Source organism: Photinus pyralis, unplaced genomic scaffold, assembly GCF_008802855.1.
Source record: "Photinus pyralis isolate 1611_PpyrPB1 unplaced genomic scaffold, Ppyr1.3 Ppyr1.4_unclustered_Scaffold8022, whole genome shotgun sequence".
NCBI lineage: Eukaryota > Metazoa > Arthropoda > Insecta > Coleoptera > Lampyridae > Photinus > Photinus pyralis.
Genome location: NW_022172294.1, coordinates 1 through 24,380, shown reverse-complemented (window position 1 = coordinate 24,380; position 24,380 = coordinate 1). Strand labels below are relative to the sequence as shown.

The window sequence follows — 24,380 nt, the reverse complement described above, 5'->3', positions numbered from 1 at the left end:
ATATTAGTAGTAGAAGACCGACACTCCCCCCCACCACTTTCTGTGACGTCACGGAGACCTTGGGGTTTTCCCAAGGTCGTGGCCTTGGGTTTTCCATGACCTTGGGTTTTTCCCAAGGTCGTGGCCTTGGGTTTTCCCAAGGTCGTGGCCTTGGGGTTTTCCCAAGGTCGTGGTTTTGGGTTTTTCCCAATGTCGTGGCTTTGGGTTTTCCCAAGGTCGTGGTCTTGGGGTTTTCCCAAGATCATGGTTTTGAGGTTTTTCCAAGATCGTGACTTTGGTACAGGATCATGGTCTTGGATCCTGGGGCAGGGTTGTGATTATGGATTCTGGATCAAGGTCGTGGTTTTGGATGCTGAGTTGAGATTGTGTGATTTGGATTCTGGGATTTGAGTTGGACTAAAATTGTGCTCTGGGATTTTCCTAGCGAATTTAAAAGAGAGAGGTGTAGAGAAAAATAAGAGATGTTGTATTACAAACCTAATCTAAGTACATACTCTTAGAAAATGGTAATCCATACATTTCAAATTTTACAAAGAAGAAGAAGAGGAAAAAGCAAAGCGAGAAGCAAGCAAAACAAGAAAATATTTGTGTACTTACTTTTTCTTAGTTTTTGTTTGAAAATCCTTGTTTTTTCCAAGTTTATCCACACACACACACACACACATACACCCTCTCTAACACATAAGAAAGAGAGATGCACAGATTAGCACTGTATAATTACGTAAACTGCAGTAGATTATGCGAGGCTAATAAAACTTGTAACAATACGTTAGGTGATGTTAATGAGTCGGTAGTTAAATACTAACTGAAATTAGAGCGTGCATTTCTTATTTGGGTATTTCCCGAGGCCATTGCAATGGGTTTCCTCAAGTCATGGCCTTGGACTATGAACTTGTCGTAGCATTGGGTTTTTCCCAAGATCATGGTCTTGGACTTTGACCTCCCCAAGGTCATGGTCTTGGACTTTGACCTCGAGTTTTTCCAAGGTCGTGGTCTTGGACTTTGACCTCGAGTTTTTCCAGAGTCGTGGTAACGTAGTCGACCGCTATGCTTTAAAAAGCGTCGCGTCTTTCTGCTAAGCATTATTGTGTTCCAGTGTGTGTCTTTATCGTGATTGTTTATTGTCTTTTATCTCTTTGTGTTCACAATGGAGAATTTAAACGCGAATACTATTTTGGGTTTATGGCGTAGTGGCGTATTAAGTGCTGACGGACTTCTACAGGCGTATAATCTCATTAATTATAAGATAACGTTTGACGGTGACGATATCGAATCGCTGGATGTGTATGATCAGTTTGTGGCCGCTGTTCAGTCTGTTAGTGGAATGTAAGTTATTCTTTCTACCTAAATTGAATTGTACTTATCATATTGCGTTTTAGATCATCTTATAAAGAAGACGTTGCCAATATGTTTAGTCTTGAAGAACCAAGTACCTCTTCTGTTGTTAACCGTGCTTTGACTCAGGATGCTGCATGTGATTTGTCCGAGGTATGTGATTTGTAATTTGAATTGGATTGAATTTCTATAATAAGACAACACTTATTTAATTATAGCAAGACGACCCTATGCAGGGTGGTTTAGGTATGGAAACTTCTTCTTCTTCCTCTTCTCCGCCTTCCTCATCTCCATTCAAACATATTAAAATAACAGGAGAATCCAATACGAAATTTATAAAGAAATTTAACACGACATGTAAATCGTTGAGATTTACTTTCAATGATGAGACATGTAAAGATAATCCTTTGACTTGGTTGCAGGTAAAAATTTTTTTTAACGTTAGCATTGTTTGTGACAAATATGTGATTTTTACAGAATGCATTCGAAGAATTACATTCATACATCGTTAAGGATGCCGCTCCAGCGGATCGTGTCGGGGTTACCTTAAGAAATCCAAATTATCCAGAAAAACCCGTCGGGCTGTCATTTCGACGCGTAGACCAGTTCTCAGTCAAAGTGTTGATGTCAATTCTAGAAAAGGTATTGCAAAGTAACGCCAGCTTCTTTTCAAATGACTTGTTAACTTTAAATGTGGATCGAGTAACTGTACCTGTTGGCTATGGGCGCAGAAACTTAACAGGTTTGAAATTTGAGGATTTTTGCAAATCCAAAAATCGCGGTATTGTTGTTGTGCCGACTCCAATGGACGAAAACAATTGTTTAGCTCGTGCCCTAGTCCTAGCAATAGCTTTTAGAAATAATGACCCTATGCGTTGTGGTATGAAACTTGCGGATAGTCCATTATTAAAACGACGAACCATACAACTCTGCCAAGATAGTGGGATAGACCTTAGTCAGGGCGGTAGCTACGAATATATTCAAGCATTTCAAAATCATTTAGTTTCATATACTATCGTAGTTTACAACTCGCGAATAGGTGACTCTGTTTACTTTGAGGGTCCTAGGGAGCAGGGTAGATTAGTTTTAAATTTAATACTCGAAGACGAACACTATAATGTCATCACTAGTTTAACTTCGGCATTTACTTGCGGCTATTTCTGCGAACAGTGCAGAAAGCGTTATAATAAGAAAAAAAATTACGCTCGTTGTTTGTACCAGTGTCCTTGTTGTCATCAAAATCCACCGTGTTCCATTCAGAACCCTAAAATTGTTTGCAATGATTGCAAGAGAGATTTTTACGGACAAGAATGTTTAAAAAATCACAAGGACACTAAGCTATGTGAAAAATTACATAGATGTCTAAAGTGTCTCAAAACCATTGAGGTAAAGGGTAAACATAGATGCGGTTACAGCTATTGTTACACCTGCGGAGATGTAAAACCTACTGGCCATCTCTGTTACATGCCCGTCAATAAAGACCGGGGTGACATCGGTGAAGGTAGACCCTCTATGTTTATCTTTTACGATTTGGAATGTATGCAAGAGTGGTTGTTGAACGGTATGAACGATCGATTTCTGCATGAGCCCAATCTATGCGTGGCCGTGAATGTTTGTTCTGCATGCACGCAGCGCACCGACGATTTGGATGAGAGATGTCCGACGTGCAGCGATAGAGTGCACATTTTCAGGGAGGACCCTGTAGAATCGTTTCTTTCCTATGTTGCCGAGAAAGCGCGAAAATTTAAAGTTACATGTATAGCGCATAACATGAAGGGGTACGACGGATGTTTTGTGCTTAGATGCATGCTAGCTAATAATTCCCGGTGGAGACCCAAAGTCATCTCCAATGGCTTAAAATTAATCTCCATTAGCACTCTCGGCATTTCCCAAAACTTTCAACTTCCCCGAATCCAAGGGATATTTCCCATATCTCTTTAACACATCCGAAAATCAGAATTATGAGGGTCCTCTGCCAGCGCCTGAATATTATTGTATCGATCAGATGTCGAAAAAAGAGAGGCAGAAACTTTTAAATTGGCACGCGGCAGAGACCCAGAATAATTATGTTTTTAAGATGAGCGAAGAGATTGTGAAATATTGTCTGATGGATGTCAAGATTTTGGTTAAAGGTTGTATTCTATTCTGGTCGAGCTTCACTACCCAAAATAAAGTCGATCCTTTTGAGGAGGCATGCACAATTCCAAGTGCATGCAATAAGGTGTTCCGCCGAAACTTCCTCAAAGAGAATACAATTGGACTGATTCCGAAAGGCGGTTACAGACGGGCCGATAAACAATCCAGAGTGGCAATACAATGGTTACGCTGGGTGGAACATTCCGAGCACGTGACCATACAGCATGCCGGAAAAGCACGCGAATTCAAAACGCCTGAAGGTGTTAAGGTCGACGGTTATTGTGCCGAAACAAATACCGTTTACGAGTTTCAGGGATGTTATTGGCACGGGTGCGAAGAATGTTTCCCCAATCAAGCCAATATTGATCCCAAATTGGATATAAATAATTCCATGTTTGTTCGAAACGAAAACACGGCGGCACGGTCTAAATTTCTACGCGAGCGCGGCTATAATCTAGTGGAAATGCGCGAATGCGATTTTAAGAAATTAATAGTTGTAAACGATGAATTAAAAGCGTTTATTCAGAATTTAGGAGATCAAGATGACGAGCCATTAAATCCTCGCGATGCGTTTTACGGCGGTCGCACTAATGCCAGCAAACTTTACCATAAGTGTGATGGGATTAGTGAGAAAATAATGTATTATGACGTGTGTTCGTTATACCCTTACGTTAATAAAATTTTTAAATACCCCACACGCCACCCTAAAATTCACGTAGGGAATTTAGCTTGTAAGAACATTTCATTAGATACGGTGGAGGGTTTAGTTAAATGCAGAGTACTACCGCCCTCTGATCTCTATTCACCCTGTTTTACCTATAAAAATGCACGGCAAGTTAATGTTTCTGCTATGTAGGACTTGTGGCGCAGAGCTAAATGAAGGAGAATGTCAGCATAGCGAAGCCGAACGCAGTTTTGTTGGAACGTTTGTGGCGGACGAACTGCGTAAGGCTATTGCTAAAAACTATAAAATTTTAGATGTTTTCGAAATTTGGGAGTATGAGATGAATGTGTACGATAAACAGACTAAACAAGGCGGATTGTTCAGCAGGTACATTGACACCTTTCTTAAGCTGAAACAAGAAGCCTCAGGTTGGCCTAGTCACTGTACTACAAATGCGAAAAAACTCAAATATATCAGCGACTACTTTGCCCGAGAAGGAGTTCAACTCGATTTCTCTAATATCAAAAAAAATCCAGGCTTAAGGTATCTAGCCAAGCTGATGTTGAATTCCTTTTGGGGCAAGTTTGGCCAGCGTGAAAATTTACCTCAGTCTACTATTGTATATGAGCCAAAGGATTTTTTCAAATTGTTTACAGATCCTTTGGTTCAGGTACAATCCATTATACCAGTTAATGATAATGTGGTAGTTGTAAATTGGGATCGACCTGAGGGTGAGGGTGAACCCCTAAAAACCATTAATGTGCCCATAGCCGCATACACGACAGCTCATGCACGTCTAGAGTTATATAGTTATTTGGAGAAGTTGGGTCGTCGGGTATTATACTACGATACAGATAGTATAATATTTGTGGCAAAACCTGGCGACTGGAACCCTCCTTGTGGAGATTTCTTAGGCGAGATGACTGATGAACTGGAAGCGTACGGTGAAGGAAGTTATATAACTGAGTTTGTTAGTGCCGGACCGAAAAACTATAGTTATAATGTGTTTTCCACCAGTGATCAGACTATTAAATCCGTATGTAAAGTGAAGGGTATAACGTTAAACCATAAGAACTCGCGCATTATAAACTTTGAATCGATGAAAGATATGGTGCTTAGTAATAGTAAGGACTCTATTTATGTGTATAATGATAGGAAAATAGTTAGAGATAAGTGTTATAATGTAATAAGTAGACCAGAAAGCAAGCAGTATAGAATAAGTTACTCTAAACGGCGAAGGATTGAAAACTTCGACACTTTACCGTTTGGTTATAAGGAATAAAAACGGAAAAAAAACACTAATCTTTTCTTATTATTATTATTTATTATAAAAATGTTAAAAAATCTTCTAGCTTCTCTACATCCATGGAGAGGGGTTGTAGAGGCTGCTGAGCCACCAGAAATTCCTCCAGGAGTTTTGATAGATCCTCCTCCCCTTCCTCCCCATTACTGTTATTACAAGGTGGAGGCGTTGGCGCTGGCGGTTGCTGTTGCTGCTGCTGCGACGGCTGTTGCTGAGGTATAGGGTATGATACCTTATTATCTTTCAGCAACTCTCTTAATATGGAAAATTCTTCTCCTTCTTCCGGTTGTTGTTGTTGTTGCGGTTTCTGGTGCTGATGCACTCCCCGTAAATTAGTAGCAGCACCACCACCACACTTCTTCATCGTACTACGTCGTCTTTTTTTTGTTGACAGCTGGTTAGGCGACGCCACTCTCCATGAGTTACCATTTTTTTGTAATTTTATCTTGTTCGATGCAGATGATGATGATCTTCTGCATCTCGACGACTCTGCAGCAGTTGTCTCACACCTATCTTCTTCATTAACACGCGACGACGATGACGAGTTTGCAGTCGCCCTGCATCTCTGTTCCTCGATTACTTGGAGGCGCTCAATACCCTCAAGCGAGTGCTGGAGAGAGATTTTCAGCGCATTTAATAACACTTGGACGTTCATGTTTACGGGTGTGAAAAAATAAAAATCAGTAGGGGTTTATATATCGTCGGCTTAATTGTAAATACTCGTAACTCCTAAATAGTAAATTTTTCAGGGGAAGCAAAAAACTGCTTATTTTTTTTAATTTTCCTTTAAAATCATTTGTGCTTACTAAAACCTTTTAGAGTAAACGATTAGATTCCAATTTTGATTTATAGGTAAAAATTAGCTTAAGAAGCATTAATAGAGGAGTTACGTGTTTTGGTGTGAAAAAAATAGGCACAATTGTGGAGTTACGTGGTATGATTAATTAATGTTTTGGGAATAATAATTGAGAATAATGATATTGTCAAACTAAATTCTTTATTCTTAAACGCAAACAGAACTACATAATATCAAAGAAAACGAAGAATTTAATTTAATTTAATCGTCGTAAGGCAAGTTGTCATAAAATAGGTGGTAATCTGCGGTCAAACTTTGCTTTAAAAATTGTAAATGTTGATATTTTGTTTTTTTAATTTTAAGTCTCTCCTTATATAAATGGGGCAAATCGACTATTGGTTTAGCCAATAGATTCTTGTTTTTTCTGATCGGCAGTGGAGTCCATTCATCGGGAAAGCGTAATTTGTAACAAATAACACCATCTGGTTGGTACTGCAGTGCTCGGATGTCTGTCACAACTGGGTCTCCTGGGCTTCTTCCAGGTCGAATGGAATTGTAGAACTGAATACTGCTGAAATTTTTGAAAAACTTATGATCTAAGTAGTAAACTGTATAGGGTTTTGGATTTTGACGTGCGGTTTTGCAAACATCTACATAATCAGCAGGTACGTTGATATTTTTGTTTCTTAGGTGACGTTCAATGGTGGAATGGATGGAGTCGGCTTCCATCTGTGTATGGCCTTTCTCTAAAATTTTTTGCTCAATTGTAATGTTATACAGGATGGCAACATTTGAAAGTGCATTAGCTAGGATCGCGTTCCTGTTTTGGTACGTGCAGCCGTCACTGTACAAAATGATTTTATTGTTGTCGTTATCTACTGGAAGTGATTTTAAGAGAAAGTCTACGATTATAGAAGAAAAGTCGTGTGAAGTGAGTGCGCCCTCTGTCTCATTCCACAAATAACAGGTGCCCTCTTTCGATTTTAAGTTGTACACTGTAAAATTATGCACCATTAATTTTGTCTTAAAGTACAAGCTAGACACATTGGATTTAGGTGCAAGAAGAACGGATTGTAGATCCATCGTAAATACATACTTCTCATTATTTTTATCCGCTTCCTTTTCGGCACGTGCCTCTTCTTTCTTGGCTGTGTGAATGGCATAATCCTCTTCAGTTAAATTACCAGTCTTGTAAGCTACACAGGTATCACATTCATCTTTTTTTGGACGAAACAGGCTAAGATTCTTTCGGTCAAAAGTGTGGAAAAAGGTGGCTAAAGATAAGGGTCTTTCATTTTTCGGTTTGCACCATTCACTTACATAAAACTGATACAACTGATTTTTGGATTTCCACAGAGGTTCTAGATAAAGTTTTTGTGAACTTGCTCTGCAGTAATGTGATTCCATTTTAGGTAATTTGGAAAAAAAGTTGTCCAAGGACTCAATTCGAGTTGCAAACGGTTTCTGTCTAAGTGTGTAACGATTGGACGTTTCTGGTTGCTCATTATGTGTCGGTGGTTTTGAATTGTCATTATCTGATTCGGTGTCTTTAGATATTAAGGTTGATGCACTCCTTTTCTTCCAATTTAGGACCGTCCACTCACCTACACTCAGTGTGTTTGTGAACATTTTTTTACAAACTTTTAATCTATCTTCGCGTCTTCTTAAGTAATATTCAATTGTGTATTTTCTTCTTGACTTGTTTTCTACTTTTCTGCCCCTTGCTCTCGATGTTAATTTCATAGTAACCAATAGTTTAGTATATATTTCTTTTTCTTTCCATGACATTGACCAAAACTCTTTAAAAATTTGTTGTCGGTCTTCTTCTGTAAACATTCCACACCTTAACGCCCCTTGATCTGTCAAAATACATTTGCATCTATCTTTAAGCACTCTTTCATCCTTTTTAACATTGTATCTCCATTTGCCATCTATTTTCTTTCTGCCACAATATTTCAAACCTTTCTCTCTATCTTGTTTCACTTTTCTTGAATTCCAAGTAGATTCATTAACTTCGTGTCTTTTACGTCTCTTTCTTTTACTTTCTATCATCTCAGTTTCCGGTATGTCATCTTCTACGGCATCTTGGTCACTTTCAGTGTCACTGTACGCCACCAGATTTTTCTCACGTAGTATATCCCCTTCAACAATTCTTGATTGTACTTGTTCATTAATAGGTGCGTCGCTTTCATCATCCTGCAAGACACTAATGTCAATTTCTGAAGAATTTTGATCCATTTCTTCGTCACTATCAGGGAAAAATTCTGCATCATTTTCAGCATCATCAAAGGAAGCTGGTGGGGGTTCGCTATTTTGGTTACGGACATCGCAGGTGTTGTTGCTTAAGGCTATTGGAATTGTCTGTTGGTTGTTGGTAGTACCTATTATAAAATCGTGCTGGTTGTTGTCTATTAGTAATTCACTATTGAAATCTTCTATAATAATTGGGGTGTTCATAATATCAATCGCCGTCTCTGACTCAAAAAGTAAACCATCATCATAGGACAATTTCTGAAAACCGCCGGTAGAAGTTGACACCATTGAACTTGCCTTACTCATTAAAATGGCCCGAGGGTCATTTTCTCCGGCTAAAGCCAAACTGACGCACTTTTTTCCACGCGACATCCTGTAAACACACGGAAGCAATGAATTGATTAGTTATACTGTCTTTCCAAGAAACCTTATCTTAGAATTATTTCTTCTATGACAATAAGTCTGTAATGCTCGTAAGTAGAATTTATCGTAACTCCGTTAAATTAATAAATAATTTATAATACCTTAAAAGAGTAAAACTCCTAAATCCAAATTAAGACTTTAACGGGATTTTTTACAGAGTTATCACTCCCAGAACTGATAAATTTTAACAAAAGCAATAAGGCTACAACTTACCTCTTAGCTACTTCCAAAAACTATTAATTTAGTGCAGCAAAAGTAGTTAGTATCAATAAATGAGCGCAACACCACACCGCATGTTTACACTACAATAACCTTACTAATGAGTAAGGTGGAGATACGTGTTTTACAATGTCAGTTTTAAAACGTATGGATTTACGTGTTTTACGCTGATGGTGATTTCTCTGGTTCTAGGTAAATTCCTCGAATGCAATTGCTCGAAAGCCAATTGCTCGAGATCAATTGCTCGAAAGTAAGTTGCTCGAATGAAATTTTGCTCGAATTGTAAGTTGCTCGAACAGCAATTCCTCGAATATCTTTTACTCGAAAGATAAAGTTGTGAGATAGCCTTAACTCGAATCATTGATTTGTAAATATAAGAAAACCACAAACAACCAAGTAATGCTTACATATATTGCTAAATATAGGAATGTGATACAGTTAGGAAGGTACATATTATGAAAAACAAAAATTACATGTTGTCAATATGATATATTATGTGCTATTCCACGAACATAATCATATATATTTATGTCAGGTGCATAACTATTTACTAGTGTTAAAAGTCTTTGTGCACAATCACGGTATACCTTACGACTGATGGTAGGTGGTTGCCCGCTGATATGTTGCTCTATTCGTAATTCGTTTATACTCTGCTCCCTCTTTAATGCCGAAATAAATTTCCAGATGTTTGGGTGGTCTGCACACAGTTGCATTTGGAAAGCTCGATGCCATCCCTCCACTGCGTTGTTTGTTTTTGGAAGTCCATGTTGTACGGCATCGAAACAATTCCACATGTTGATCGCGAAATGGGGCGGGCGCCGTCCACGTCGTTGAGGGCGACCGATCCACGTGTCTTCGAAATAATCAACAATAACTTGCAGTTCAGGAGAAAAAATGTTTTGCTCGCAAATGTCTTCAAAAGCAGGAATTACATCTTGAGGTGGAACGAATGCCAAGGCTGGAAGCAGTTTTAATGTCAACGCAACTTCTGGATTTCTCTCGTACTCCCGTTTTAAGCCATTTTCCTGAATGTGTCGGAAAATACTTTGACAGAGGTGAAAGAAGCATCCACGATGTATGGTTTGCGGGAACTCAATTCTTATGGCATTTATCATTGCTACTTCGAAATCTGTCATGATGGTCTGTGGTTGTGCATCATCAGCTGGAAGTAGGTTTTTTATTTCTCGAAGAAGATTTAAGTAGGTTTGCTCTGTCTTATTTGGTAGAAGAGCATATATTAAAGGGATAGCTACATGGTCTTTTATCCCGTGGATGGTATAGAGCTGTAGAAAAAGCGGTGGAACTACTTTGAATGTGCCGTCGGCATACCAATGCTGGGACATCGCCAGAAGGTTGATGTTACGTGCGGTTGAAAAAATCAGAATTCTGTCATTTACTGGCCCTGAATCGTGCAGGAGAAAAAGTTCGCCGTTTGTGGTAATTGTAAACTCTTCTGGGAAAATGATCTCCTCCCGATGTCTTGGTATGGCCGGTGCAACGTTTTCTCTCACTCTGACGTTCCTAATGGTCCGCTTAATATTGTTGACTGTTGGTAATTTAGCTGCAACTGCATTTCCCAAACCAGCAGAAGCTTGGGACACAATGAACTGAGGTGTATCTCTTGTGTTTTCTGCGTCTTCCTTTATTTTCTGCATGACCTTATTGGCTTCCAGCTGCGCTGCGTCGGCATTGTGGTTGTGGTCGTTATTGCTTGACGACACAAAGTTATTCACCGTAATCACACGAGCTTTGCACTTCATTTTCTTGGAGTGCTCGCACTTCCAATAAATTTTGGTATCAACTTGTTTATCCTTGATAAACAAAAAACTTTCGAAAAACAACTTGGATTTCCCTTTCTCACTGGACACGAACTCTAACGCCATGTTCACTTGTGAGCTTTCAAATTTTGAACTAACAAACGTTTTTGGGTTACTAGGCTATTTATAGGGAATTTCTCCTTCCAAATTTCATTGTAAGCATTCTGATGTTAATCACCTATTAGGAATAACCATCATTTCTAATAACAACCATCTCATTAACCTAAGGATAATTACGGAGCAATTATTATACACTCTAATGAAAACCCTAATGCAGATTAACATAATGAAATCATTCGTGAGAAGATGAATAATCATTAATTACATTTAACTGATCATGACTTGCTTTCTCCAAGAAAACCTTATTATGGTGCATACCTCATATTACATATATTGAATGACTTTCACCAATATGTACACTTGTTTTTTTAATTTTTAAAACCCAAGAACCCAAATCAACAATATATGTTCTCACTTTTTATGTTCAGGTTATTTTCATTATCATGACCACACTACTGAACGGATGTGAAGTACATCTCTTTAGGTATAAGCATAGTATAGGCAAAACGTATGGAAGACCTTTCACTTGATCACGCATGCATAAATTTAAGTTAATTGCGAACTTAATTCGAGCAAACCGTTTTCGAGCAATTGCCGTTCGAGGAATTTGTAATTCGAGAAAATTGACTTTCGAGCAATTGATTTTCGAGCAAATGATTTCGAGCAATTGATTTCGAGCAATTGCATTCGAGGAACTTGTCGGCACCGGATTTCTCTAATGTCGAATTTTTATGGACTTGCCAGCTTTTCTTAACAATAGCATTCATTTTTGTCCGTCAGATGGTGCTAAAATGCAATTTTCACAAAAATTGGAGTTACGAGCTTTTACAATTAAGCTGACGATATGCCACAAATAGTCATTATGAGTATCGTAGGAATTTTTAGGATTTTTCAAATCCACTCATGACGATTAAAAATTGCATGCCGCTAATCGAAGGTCACTTAATTCAAATGTTAGGGAATAACATAAAGCACTATTTAATGAATCTGACTTGATATTGATGATCGTAGTGTAATTAGAAATTGCATAAATCTAATTTGATAAAATTAACTAACAGCAAGTAATTAAAAGCAAAAATCCTTGACCTCGGTTTTAGGAAGATGTTTGAAATACGTTCAACTTGCAAGCGTTTTCGGTTTAACTTTTTATATGATGATAAATAAAAAAGTTTCTAAGTTTTCAAATGAGTTTAAAACTTCAGACATTTATTAGATTGATGCAAACCTTAACATTATACGCTGTTACATCTTAGTTTTACAATAAGGCATACACCGATAGTGCGTAACCTCATCCGTCAAATACCGTGGCAGTTCTTTTTTGGTAGTACCTGGTGGTACATGCAGTATCTGTCACGCAAAAGATTTTGGAGTTTTTAACTCAAATTAGGATAGGCAAAAGTATTTGCTCTGGCAGCTATAACTATTTTAAAAAAATCAGTAGGCTCCATAATAACCATATTTATGAACCTCACTCAAAAGGGATGCTTTTTTATAAAAAATCAACCGATCTTTAAACGATTTTAACTTGTCTTTATTAGTATCAACCCTTAAATTTAAACAAATTTATATTACAAAACGTAGCAGTATACAATAAACGGATGATGTCGTCGTTAGACTTTAAGTTATCATTAAACATGTTTACAAAATCGCTAGTGGCAACATTATTCATTTTAAAAACTAAGTACATCAAGCAATATTGGCCGCAAAAAGTCGGAAGGGGATGTTGTAACATTCAGTTCAGCTTTACCTTTTAAAGTATTGTAAATGCATTCACATATGCAATGAATTTGATCATCATCCAAACATTTTATTAAGGCTTGACGCTCCTTAGGCCCCAATTTTGCGAGAGCACGCAGCAACTCTGCGTGTTTAGTCAGCTTTGCAGACATTATAAATTAATAATGCCTAATTTATCAAGATTTAAACCTTTAATACCCTTTTTTGGGGTATATACTACACACGCGCCGTCTTCTTCGAAAATCGACGTTCTGTATCGGAATACATCCGGTGTACTTTGTTTTAAATCGAATAATAAATACCCATGTGGTTTAGATGTGGCATCATTATATGCTTCCTCTAAAAACTTTGAATTTTCAGGTAAAATTTGTCGAGTTAAATGCTTAATTTGTGCACGATCACGAGGATTTTTAAATAGAATTATGTAATGAGTGTTTAAAGAAATATCTCTCTGGCCTTTTCCTTGATGGAATATGTTTTGGGTTAAGAAAAATACACTAAGATTTCGGTGATGACAACCTTTTGTAAAAATGTCTACCATGGACCCATTTGATTCACGCATTAGATCATCTATGATCTCCAGTGTTGGTTTTAAACCATCGAAATTAGACATGTCAGGTAGTCCCTGATGAAACTCAATACCCTTTAAATCGTCGTACAATTCCTGCCATTCAGCGTAATGCCATACTATTCTTTCAAACACTACGTTGCAGATGTTTCCTACATTTTTAAGAAAATTTACAACAAAATAACTCTTTCCAGATCCGCTTGGTCCACTTACGATTGCACTAAAGGGGGGATAAATCTTATTCTCCATTGTAAATTCGTCGAAGTATGCAAACAAACTGAATAAAATAACTTTAACAACGTAATTTATACACATTTTATTTGTACAAAAATCCATGTAATCATGGATTTCATTAATTAAAAAATGAGGAAACTTGTGAACAAATTCACTTAATATTAAATTGTCGTCATTATTCAAAGCGAAAGCCAGATCATTATAATCTGCATATTTTTGGTTGCGTTGATCAAGAATATGTACAACTCTATTCCTAAAATTCTTAAAACTAGAATCGTTAATTTTCAGACTTTCTATCTTCTTCCTCAAAAACTCTCTCATAGCGAGTAGTCGTTGTAACACTGGAATCTCAAAATGCACGTCATAAAAAATTCTAAATAAATCCTCCTCCTCCATGGCACGCACACTTTCAATGATGTCTTCTAGTTTGTCCATAAATAGATTAAAGTTGCTACTGGAAAAATATACACCTCTCGTATCGTGGCTCACGATTTTGACACAGGGTCGGAAATCATTAAAAACATCCAGACCAATCTTCAGTGTTTTCGTACCGCTGTTATTCAGGTTAATAGCTACCTCGCACAATAATTGAGTACGCTCTTCCTCCATACACATTTGCAGCAGCAACATTGTTTCACGCTCTTTGTCTATTGGGACGGCTACACTCGGAATTATTATTGAAGGTTCAATGCTGTAATAATCTCTTGTAATGTTTTTAAAAACTTTGCGATCGTTTTCATTGGACTGAAACGTTGGTGATGCTGACGAAGACATCTAGAAATAAAATTAGAATTGCAATCATTCAAATTTTAAAAAAAGCAAATTGAAAATAAGAATTAAACTGGTACTTACATTGTAGTATGAAGTGTAGATGACACAGATACTGGAACACAATAATGCTTAGCAGAGAGACGCGACGCTTTTTAAAGCATAGCGGTCGACTACGTGACCACGACCCTGGAAAAACTCGAGGTCAAAGTCCAAGACCACGACCTTGGAAAAACTCGAGGTCAAAGTCCAAGATCATGACCTTGGGAAAAACCCAATGCTACGACAAGTTCATAGTCCAAGGCCATGACTTGAGGAAACCCATTGCAATACCCAAATAAGAAATGCACGCTCTAATTTCAGTTAGTATTTGACTACCGACTCATTAACATCACCTAACGTATTGTTACAAGTTTTATTAGCCTCGCATAATCTACTGCAGTTTACGTAATTATACAGTGCTAATCTGTGCATCTCTCTTTCTTATGTGTTAGGGTGTGTGTGTGTGTGTGTGTGATAAACTTGGAAAAAACAAGGATTTTCAAACAAAAACTAAGAAAAAGTAAGTACACAAATATTTTCTTGTTTTGCTTGCTTCTCGCTTTGCTTTTTCCTCTTCTTCTTCTTTGTAAAATTTGAAATGTATGGATTACCATTTTCTAAGAGTATGTACTTAGATTAGGTTTGTAATACAACATCTCTTATTTTTCTCTACACCTCTCTCTTTTAAATTCGCTAGGAAAATCCCAGAGCACAATTTTAGTCCAACTCAAATCCCAGAATCCAAATCACACAATCTCAACTCAGCATCCAAGACCACGACCTTGATCCAGAATCCATAATCACAACCCTGCCCCAGGATCCAAGACCATGATCCTGTACCAAAGTCACGATCTTGGAAAAACCTCAAAACCATGATCTTGAGGAAAACCCAAGGCCACGACCTTGGGAAAACCCAAAGCCACGACCTTGGGAAAAACCCAAAGCCACGACCTTGGGAAAAACCCAAAGCCACGACCTTGGGAAAAACCCAAGCCACGACCTTGGGAAAAACGACCTTGGGAAAACCCAAGGTCAGGGAAAAACCCAAGGCCACGACCTTGGGAAAAACCCAAGGTCTCCGTGACGTCACAGAAAGTGGTGGGGGGGAGTGTCGGTCTTCTACTATTAGTCTAGTGTGCGGAAAATTTTGACAAACAAAATCAGTCCAATAGAAAAATGTTTACAAGCGATCAAAAAACACCCATTTTATATTATATAAAAAGATATAATTGTATATCACCCGCATACATATGGCAAGTAACATGTTTTAGCATACCCGGAAATGTAGATGTTACAGTCCGAAGAAAAATGGATCAAAACTTAAAGATTGTAGTGTACTTAACCTCCAGGTTCTAGGCTAACTTCACACTACAAAAACACGGAAATAAAGTCAACCCGGCAACGTTTAAAAATGGGCACACGAATGACCATTCCCTCCAAACCTAAACAATTTCCCGCTTAAATTTGAAAAGTGGCACGTGATCAAACATATAAGGCAGAGCCCCCTTTAGTTGATGTACGTTAATGTAAGCAAAGCCAGACGGATGTCGTACTCTCGCAAAAGTAATTGCCAAGGGTAAAAAGTGTACGACGAAGAAAAACCTTGCAGTTTGATTAAAACAGTCCAAAAGTTAATTAACAAAATATTTTGTAAAAGTTTAAGGAGTAGTTAACAAAGATAGTAAATGCATATGCACAATGTTGGTTACACTCAAGGTTAAAAGCAAGTTTTTAGGGACAATGGGTCAGGTAGGAGCAGGTACCTGAATCCTGAGAAAGGGTGAAGAGTACAGGATGTAACTCGTCTTTGGTGCAATAAAGTCGTTATGTTAAAAACAAGATGGAAAATTACATGGCCTTGTAAGCAAATTCAACTAACCGTAATATGTGGAAATTGTTGAATCGCCACCCATAATACATCACACATAGATTCTAAACCGAAGAGTTTTGATTAGCATAATCTCGCCCCTGCAAGATAGGTAGCGTCGCCCCTCGTTCGGGGTTTCGAGCCTACAGTTGAAAGTCGAAGACAATCACGGAAGGAATTAGGTGTCGTAGCTCAAAAGCAATATAAAAAGATGATAAATACCTGTAGACAAATCACAAAAATTTAACACAAAGCAAAAATGAAAACTGATCAAAAATTCGACTTGCTTCCGCGAAGGACAAAAACAAGATTGTCCCTTTTGCAAATAATAATTCCATTCTCCTCAACTAAAACGGGAATTTTCTTGCCATCTTCGTCTTCCCATGCGCTTGACACATTTCCCCTCCTTTTCGTCTCGTTTGAAAAATGTAGTATTGTCACGTCTTGAACCGCTTCTGTTTGTTGAATAAGCGCATACAGGGTACTCGCTGTATGTACGGGGTAGGATCCTACAACATTTGAATATATAATCTAATATTTTATTTCCTTATTTGAATCTTTTAAAAATGTGCCTATCTAGTAGGCGTTTTTTATAATTTTGTTCACCAGAAATTTTTCACAATATGTTCCGTACCGATTTTAGCTGTCTAAGATCCCTTGATAACTTCGATGAGTTTCGTTAGTATGATGAGTTTTTCCTGCTCGTACAATTTTAGTTACAAATTTTCTGTGCAGGTAAATTTTGCACTTGAGCCCTAATAGATACTTAGGTGATTTTATGGTACTTAGAAGATAACCCACATACAGGATATATTTTTTCATAACATTTACTCCTCACGTCGCCCCTTCTTTATATTCGTAGATTTTGGTCCATATTGCGAAAGGTATGATATTTTGTGGTGGGAATTTGATTCGCTCGACGATATTTTAGTATTTTTGGTTAAAACGCTTGTTACAAATTTGGGAGAGGATTTTTGTGAAGAAGATACATAAATATAATCCGATTCTTTAATTACATCTTCCTTTCCACCAATTGAAACATTAGGAAGGCCTCGGTGCTTCTTGATTACGATTGCCGTACCCCTGCTGGTTCTCTCCTTCTTCCCTTCACCTATCCACCAGTCGTACTTCCTTGTCGCAGCCATCCCACTTGTTAGTTTGGTTTCTTGTAGACTAGCTACATCTATTTCTTATTTCCTTAATTCGTCGTCAATTAGCTCCCTTTTCCTTGGGTCGCTTCTGTATCTTGGCTCCTATCCTGGTTTTCTCTTCCTGTGGGGCTCTGATGTCACTGGGAATCCTTATTTATCCTGACGCGCTCTAGGATGTACTCGTACTTCTCCGGTCATCCTGTTTGGTCTCTGTTGCTACTCGTTAAGAAAAAGTAGTTGAACACTGAAAAGTGAAAAGAGAACGCTGAAAGAGATACCTGAATTGAATTAGATTTGGCACAGTGAGACGTATCTCGTATAATGAATTGTGTGAAAACGTTATAATTCTACCACTTGCCAGCTCTCGGAATGCACTATTATTGACCTAAGGGTTTCCCCAAGTATACAAAAAAGTCTTGAGAATTTAAATAGCCTGCTTTATGGGTTAGGGTGTTTGTATTTCGCCGATTGACAGGTTTATATTTCCTTTCAAAAGAGTGTAATTCTAATGTTTCCCGCCTATGTGTATTGCTAACCCGCGATATTCTGATGTCTCGTTTATCTAGATTACCTGGTTAATTGCCCCCCCCCCCCCCCCGTGACATGCGTCTCTATTCTATCACTAGTTTAACTAGATTAGATAAACTTGACAGTTTTCCAAATGCTATAGCTTTATTTTTTTAATTAATAGCATATGTTAAAATGACATTTTAATAAGTTTGAAGGAGTAGGCTAAGTCGTTCTTTAACCGTGTGGGTAGATAAAGTAATCACTTTAACCATTAGATTGTGCATTCTAATGACATCTGTCATTCTTATTTCAAATGTCACGGGGAGCGTGATACAACATGACGTTCAGAATGTATGACAATTCTGTTTCTATGGAAATGATCGCGACGGTAGAACTTAAGTTTGCTATTTTTGACGTCTAAATTAAATTCAAAATTATCAGAAGCTTTACAATGGTTTATATGGCTTCTGCTACAAAGTAAAGTTTTGTATTATACACGACGATAAAGGGAAACTAACCATCTCGTGAAAATTAATTCACTCGTGATTTGACATCTTTCACTGAATGGTTAAAATATCCCATTATCGTCTTATATAATAAATAATTATTTAATGGAAATCATTTTTTTCCTTGTGCATTAGGATTCTATACAGAAAAAAAGAGTAGTTTGTAATTATGTACATCCCTATGTCCAAAATGAACTAATTTTGTAGATAGGGAAAAGTTCGGCGAAAATTTGTGCAGCTATTGTGGACACTACCCTCAATTTTCGGTGTTAAATCCATTGTTGAACAGACAAAGGGGGGTTTCATTAAAATAATTAAGTTTTCTTAATTCCACATCTGCGAAAATTAGCATGAATTCCGCAGCACACTGTATAAACTTTATAACAATTGCAATTGTTCCGTAGTGTGTAATGCCTTATTAACCCAAAAAGCATGTGTCATCTGGTTTATAAAAGGAAATTTATTTACTGAAGGTATATTTTTTTAAAAATCGAAAAAACTAAAATTAAAACAACGGTTCCATTTAGTCCTATGGTCATTCAAATTAAGTACATTTGTAAATTAAGGAAATGAGTAAAAGTCAGGGCATCCCATTTAAAATGTTGATCAAATCTCCAATAAGTCTTATACATTCGAAAATATTTTAGCCCAAAATGGGCTTATTGAAAAATGTACACATGTTCAAAGAGCATCTACCTACAAATCCCCAATAAGAAACGGCGACCACAGAAAACATTCTTATCACAGGATCATATAATAAAAAGACTGCACGTCGAGAGAGGCTAATTTATTCCTAAGGTTTTCGGCCGACAGCGTCAAGACTGCCACCTGGCCGTCTCCTCGCAGGGAGGGAAGGAGGCGTTGTAGTTCATGAATCGGTGGTAGATTTCTATGGAACTACGATGCGTCAACGTCTTTCGATCGATGATACCCAGGCGACCTAGGATCTTAACTGTCTCCTTGAGCAATAACCACCTCCTTCCTACCACAATCGGTACAACTTCTGTACCAAGCATCTGCTGGAGGGTCGGTAACAATCGGCTATATTTTCTGAGCTTTTCAGCTCGTTGCTGAGCGAGGTAGTCTATCCTCATGGCGGACCGTCACGTCGAGCACGAAGACGATCCTTCCCTAGGTCAGCAAAATCAGATTCAGTTTGAGATTCTCGCCCGAAGGAAGCCGCACTATCGGCTCCTGAGTTACTGCTACCGATGGCCACTGCTTTTTATCGGCGACATCTGGGCGCCATCCCCGAGCGTTGTTATACTAACCTGGAGATTTTTCTTCTATCTTCTACAGTTTTTCTCCGATTGTTTTCAAATTGGTGCCGTCGGAAAGATCTTGTCAACGCCTGCGTGGTGGAATGTTGTTTTTTTTTCCTAGGGGCGAAATGAACCATCTTTTGCACGGCGCGCTTCGAGGGGTAGTCCACTTTGGGCGTCCAAAGTTTCTTGGAGCTCGAACCGCGGTGTCCCTTTCTCGTGTATGAGAAGTACCCAACAATCGAGTACTATTGTGTGCCGGGTTTTTGGCGAAATCCACCAAAATGCGAATTGCGAGTGAAGTAGGAGATGGGTATCGACAAAGGGAATATGGTAGCCCCCTACAAGATTTTCCTGATGGTGGTGTCAAAACTTCAAACTCGAATCTGCCGTGCTTTGGGGTTGCAGCACCCAGGATGGAGCAGCTGACCGGTAAAACCGCATGCAGTTCCGCCTTGGCCATTGATATGGTTTGTTGCTCCATAGCCTCCAGCATCATCGCCTGAGCTTTCTTGTCCAGTCTGTGGATTTCGTCTATGCAACAGACCCCGCCTGGGCACTGTAGTAAGGCACCCGTGTGCAAGTTCGGCGAGTTGCCCCCAGCGCTCCTAGTTCCGTAGGACAGCCCGAACGCTGTTGTGGAATTACCGTTCACCATGGTAGAGTTGGGCCAGAATTCCGCAATCTGAAATGGTGCAGTTTTACAGTAAGTTTTTCAAGAAGCGTTGCATACATACCCTTCTTAACATTGTAGTTTTCGCCTGACAGGTCTCCCCAACGAGCAGGACGTGCAGGTCACCCCTCAGGCTGATGTCCCCCGTCTTTTTCACCCCTCCCACCAGCATGAGGATGAGCGCTTTCAATTCCATGTCGTACCCGAAGACGGTGGGGAAGATAATTCTTCTTGCCACCTCTAACATGTCGTTGTTTTGGGCCATCTCGTGGATCAACTCAATGGACAGGGGCTCTACCGGCAAAGTGCGCTCCACTGACGACACCAAAAATCGGTAGTCATGAGACATTGCCTTGGGCACCTCGTTGCCGCGCTGATAATGTACGGGGTTGGTTTCAGTTTCGGACGTAGTTTGTATTGCCACACAAATGGGTGTCCCCACAAATATAAAAGTCTCTACAATCTGAAAACCAGTAAGAACAAATTAATATTTGGAACAGTTTAAACTAAGTTAAAATATCTTACCGTCAGATCCACCATGTCCCCCTTCACAATGAATGTTACAATTGCGCGCTGGCTGGTTGGAATTGGTAGAATCCCCAACTCTTGGAAGTCCACGTATGTGGAAGAGTACCGATCGAAGTGGAATAACTTCTTGTTGTTCAGGCATCCAGGGTTTCGGCAAACGGCCGGGTAAGTAAACTAAAAATGAAATGGAGGTGACGATCTTTTTCTTTATTAGGAACATCTTTTTAATTACCATGTACTCCTGCTGATCAACAGTGTTGATAATTCTGCACACTTTGCAAATGAATTTGCCCGTCTCAATTTTGGGATTGACCGGTGTGCTGGAAACTACCGTCCCTGTCACCGCCACCAGGTGCCCCTTGTGTTTCAAGTACGTCTGACGTACCGGGATGGTCGGATTGACACCCTTGAAGGCCAGCCGAACCACGGGGCGCTCCTTTAACAGCACGACAGGGCGCCTTCGGATACGTGTAGGAAGTTAGCGACGAACTATGCGCAGCGACGATGACGTCATAACCATTATGCATATAAACAAAGCGGACATTTACTAGATCATTAATTACGCAAAAAGTATTGTAAACCATAACCTGAGGTAAACAATTTTAGATTCTACATTAAATAAACTATTTAATTTCCAATTTGTATAAAAATATCTCTAAAGATAAAAAAGTTACGAAGCATTTTATTTTTGCTATACGTTTACTTAGACAAAGTGATGATCGTCGACGTAATATTTCGCAAAAAGTATTGTAAACCATAAACTGCGGTAAACAATTTTAGATTCTACATTAAATAAACTATTTCATTTCCAATTTTTATAAAAATATGTCTAAAGATAAAAAAAGTTACGAAGCATTTTATTTTTGCTATACGTTTACTTAGACAAGGTGATGCTCTTACGCAAAAAGCATTGTTTACTATACGCTGCAGTAAACAGTTTTCAGTTTTACATACATAAACTATTTAATTATAATTTTTAAATATTTCAAAAGCTCTACGTCGAATTCTCGTTGTCCTTTCAAACTATTACTAAACCCATGCTGATTTTCAAATCAACAGCAGAGCAAGGTAATAATCCGAAAGTCACTGCATGCAGTGTTGTCAATATGCAATACCAACATTTAAATGTGGCATGGTCAAAATATACCCTTCACCAATAAATATATATGTAGATCCGTAGCGAAACGCTACTGGTCAAACCGCAACCTTCTTAGTCCTACAAGTGGGGTAGCTCTAAAGTGCAAACCCTTTCAGTGGGTGTGAGCCGAAACTCTTGCATAACTCCTACCAGTTGTTGCCCAAAAATGCAGACCCTCTCAGTGGGTGTGAGCCGAAACTCTTGCATAATTCCTAACAGTTGCCCTAAAATGCAGACCCTCTCAGTTGGCGTGAGCCGAAACTTTTGCATAATTCTTAACAGTTTTTGATATGGTATTTGATGAACCTTGTAATGTTATCTAATGTGCAACCGAACAAATTCTACATTTAAATGACTTACTAGCACATTCTTGAAAATTCATAGAAGAGAGAGAGGTACAAAAAAAATGAGACCATCGTCGACAAATTTCACACTGTTACCAATCGATATCACAATCTTCACTTGCTTGCAGAGGCTCGGTTCGAGAACAATGAATACAATATTCTTCCATTGACAAAGATGACTTTAATAAAAATTCTTGAACATAAACACGGTATATATCGGGATCAAAAGTACAATCGAAGAGAAAAGAACCTTTGTTAACAACTATATTTTGAATATAAGACATGACGAATATTCCGCAGTTGTACGCATCATTTTGCTTATTATGCTTCACCGTAGATAATTCCCATGAATCAGATGAAATACGTAAAGAATTTAAAACTGAGGTAAACAAAGTAAAACAACGCTGAGCATATGCGTCTGAAGAATTTGGGGAGCTGTTAAGTACGAGAAATCGTTTAGTTTTACCATCAGCAACGAACAACAACCAATGGTGGGAATCAATAATAGGGATAAATATTATTTCTTCAAATAACAAATTGGTAAGATGAGTTAATGGGTTATGGGCCTGTACGCTAAAGTTTTTCAACTCAGTACTCATAATCGAAGAAAAATTGACATGGTCTTTGATGGTGTGTTGGGCAAATAAATCAATTATAAACGATGCAACCCATTCCTGAGAAGCCAATGTTAAATAATCTCTAAAATCTAAATCGGTATAATAAAAATGGCTTAAGTCGTATTTTGCGATATATGCACAAATAGTATTCATCAAAGATTTCTTAGCAAAATATTTATTATATTTATACACTTTGTTAACAAAAAAAGCCTCTTCCTTAATGACTTCTTTTTGCAACACTATTGATTTCAAATCAGGCGCAACAATTTTCCTACGAATATGGGTCGCATTCCGCTTCGACTTTTTATTCCATGATTCCTCTGTATGATCTAATTGTTCATTGACTCTACGCGGTCTTTTGAGCAACAACTTGAAATTCAATTCTTTTTTTTTTACTGTGATATAATCACGAAGACGTTGTATAAAACGGGTACACTTTAAGTTTACCTGCTTTTCTAAAATGTGGGTTTTAACTACATTAAACCAAGATTCGACAAAGGCGTTTGAAAAAACGTCTTTCGATTTGCTCCTAACACACAGTTTGCTCCATAAAGGTAAATAAGGCATATATTTTTGAAGACATAGGTAGAGGAACGAAGGACAGTACCAGGGATTGGACTGACTAGCATCGGACTCAAAATTCACACCAACATTATTTTTAATGTTAACGAAATCTACGTAGAAAGGACTTTTGCTATATAACGTTTTTAAATTCACGTTTTCGTTTATATCAAAGAAATTTTCCACTTCGTCATCGGTTGCATCTTCCACTTTACCTATTGAAAACCTGTCTATAGCTGCTTGCACTGTTGGAGTGATATAAGGGTTTAATAAAATGGTACAAAAATCGCGGAAGGATAACATACACTCAGTATATGTGTTGCTCAACATCAAATTGTTAACAACACCGCCTATCAAAAAAGATCTAAGGTTTTTATTTTTGCCAGACCACTTACTGGCGTCCGTTGCAACTATTTTTGTAAAATGTGCGCAACAAATGTGAACACTAATAAATGAAGGTGGGATTGTAACGTTATCTTTTAACATTTTGTTAGTGGCATCAAGATACTCTAATACAGACATAACACAATACTTGTTTATAACCGCATTTAAAAGAGCCCAACTAAAATCTGTCACAACACTGTTGAATGGGAATTTTAAGTTCCAATAAAAGGCTAACCTTCGCTGAATTGTATTTGAAGTATGCGAGTCTGAAACCATCTCTATGATTGGCAATATAATACTTTTGTTTCCTACTGGATACTGAATGACACCGGCATAATAAAAAACTCGTTTAATATTACGGTTAAGCTTCCTAACGACACTTCCTGTACAGTCTAAATACAAAGTAAGGTTGCCCTCTTTCTCAAATAACTCGCAACACGCTTTAAGGCACCAATCAAATCCTAAGTACAGTGCTATATGAGAT

The 24,380-nt window shown here is 38.2% G+C and overlaps 3 protein-coding genes and 1 long non-coding RNA gene across 4 annotated transcripts; 2 read left to right on the top strand and 2 right to left on the bottom strand.

The window, feature by feature from the left end:
- Positions 1 to 1,147: 1,147 nt before the first annotated feature.
- LOC116182909 lies at positions 1,148 to 5,417 on the top strand. The gene is made up of 5 exons (XM_031503467.1): positions 1,148 to 1,326; positions 1,380 to 1,488; positions 1,813 to 2,037; positions 3,413 to 4,097; positions 4,342 to 5,417. Exons 1-5 carry the CDS (start codon positions 1,148 to 1,150, stop codon positions 5,415 to 5,417), a joined length of 2,274 nt encoding a protein of 757 aa, XP_031359327.1.
- A 1,078-nt stretch (positions 5,418 to 6,495) lies between these two features.
- On the bottom strand, positions 6,496 to 8,859 carry LOC116182908. The gene has a single exon (XM_031503465.1). It carries the CDS (start codon positions 8,857 to 8,859, stop codon positions 6,496 to 6,498), a length of 2,364 nt encoding a protein of 787 aa, XP_031359325.1.
- A 690-nt stretch (positions 8,860 to 9,549) lies between these two features.
- LOC116182907 lies at positions 9,550 to 11,339 on the bottom strand. Its single transcript, XM_031503464.1, has one exon. It carries the CDS (start codon positions 11,010 to 11,012, stop codon positions 9,609 to 9,611), a length of 1,404 nt encoding a protein of 467 aa, XP_031359324.1. The 5' UTR covers positions 11,013 to 11,339; the 3' UTR covers positions 9,550 to 9,608.
- Positions 11,340 to 19,919: 8,580 nt separating this feature from the next.
- Positions 19,920 to 21,640, top strand: LOC116182910. The gene is made up of 3 exons (XR_004147646.1): positions 19,920 to 20,357; positions 20,420 to 20,797; positions 20,856 to 21,640. It is a non-coding gene; the product is annotated as an uncharacterized LOC116182910 (long non-coding RNA).
- The last annotated feature ends 2,740 nt before the right edge of the window (positions 21,641 to 24,380 follow it).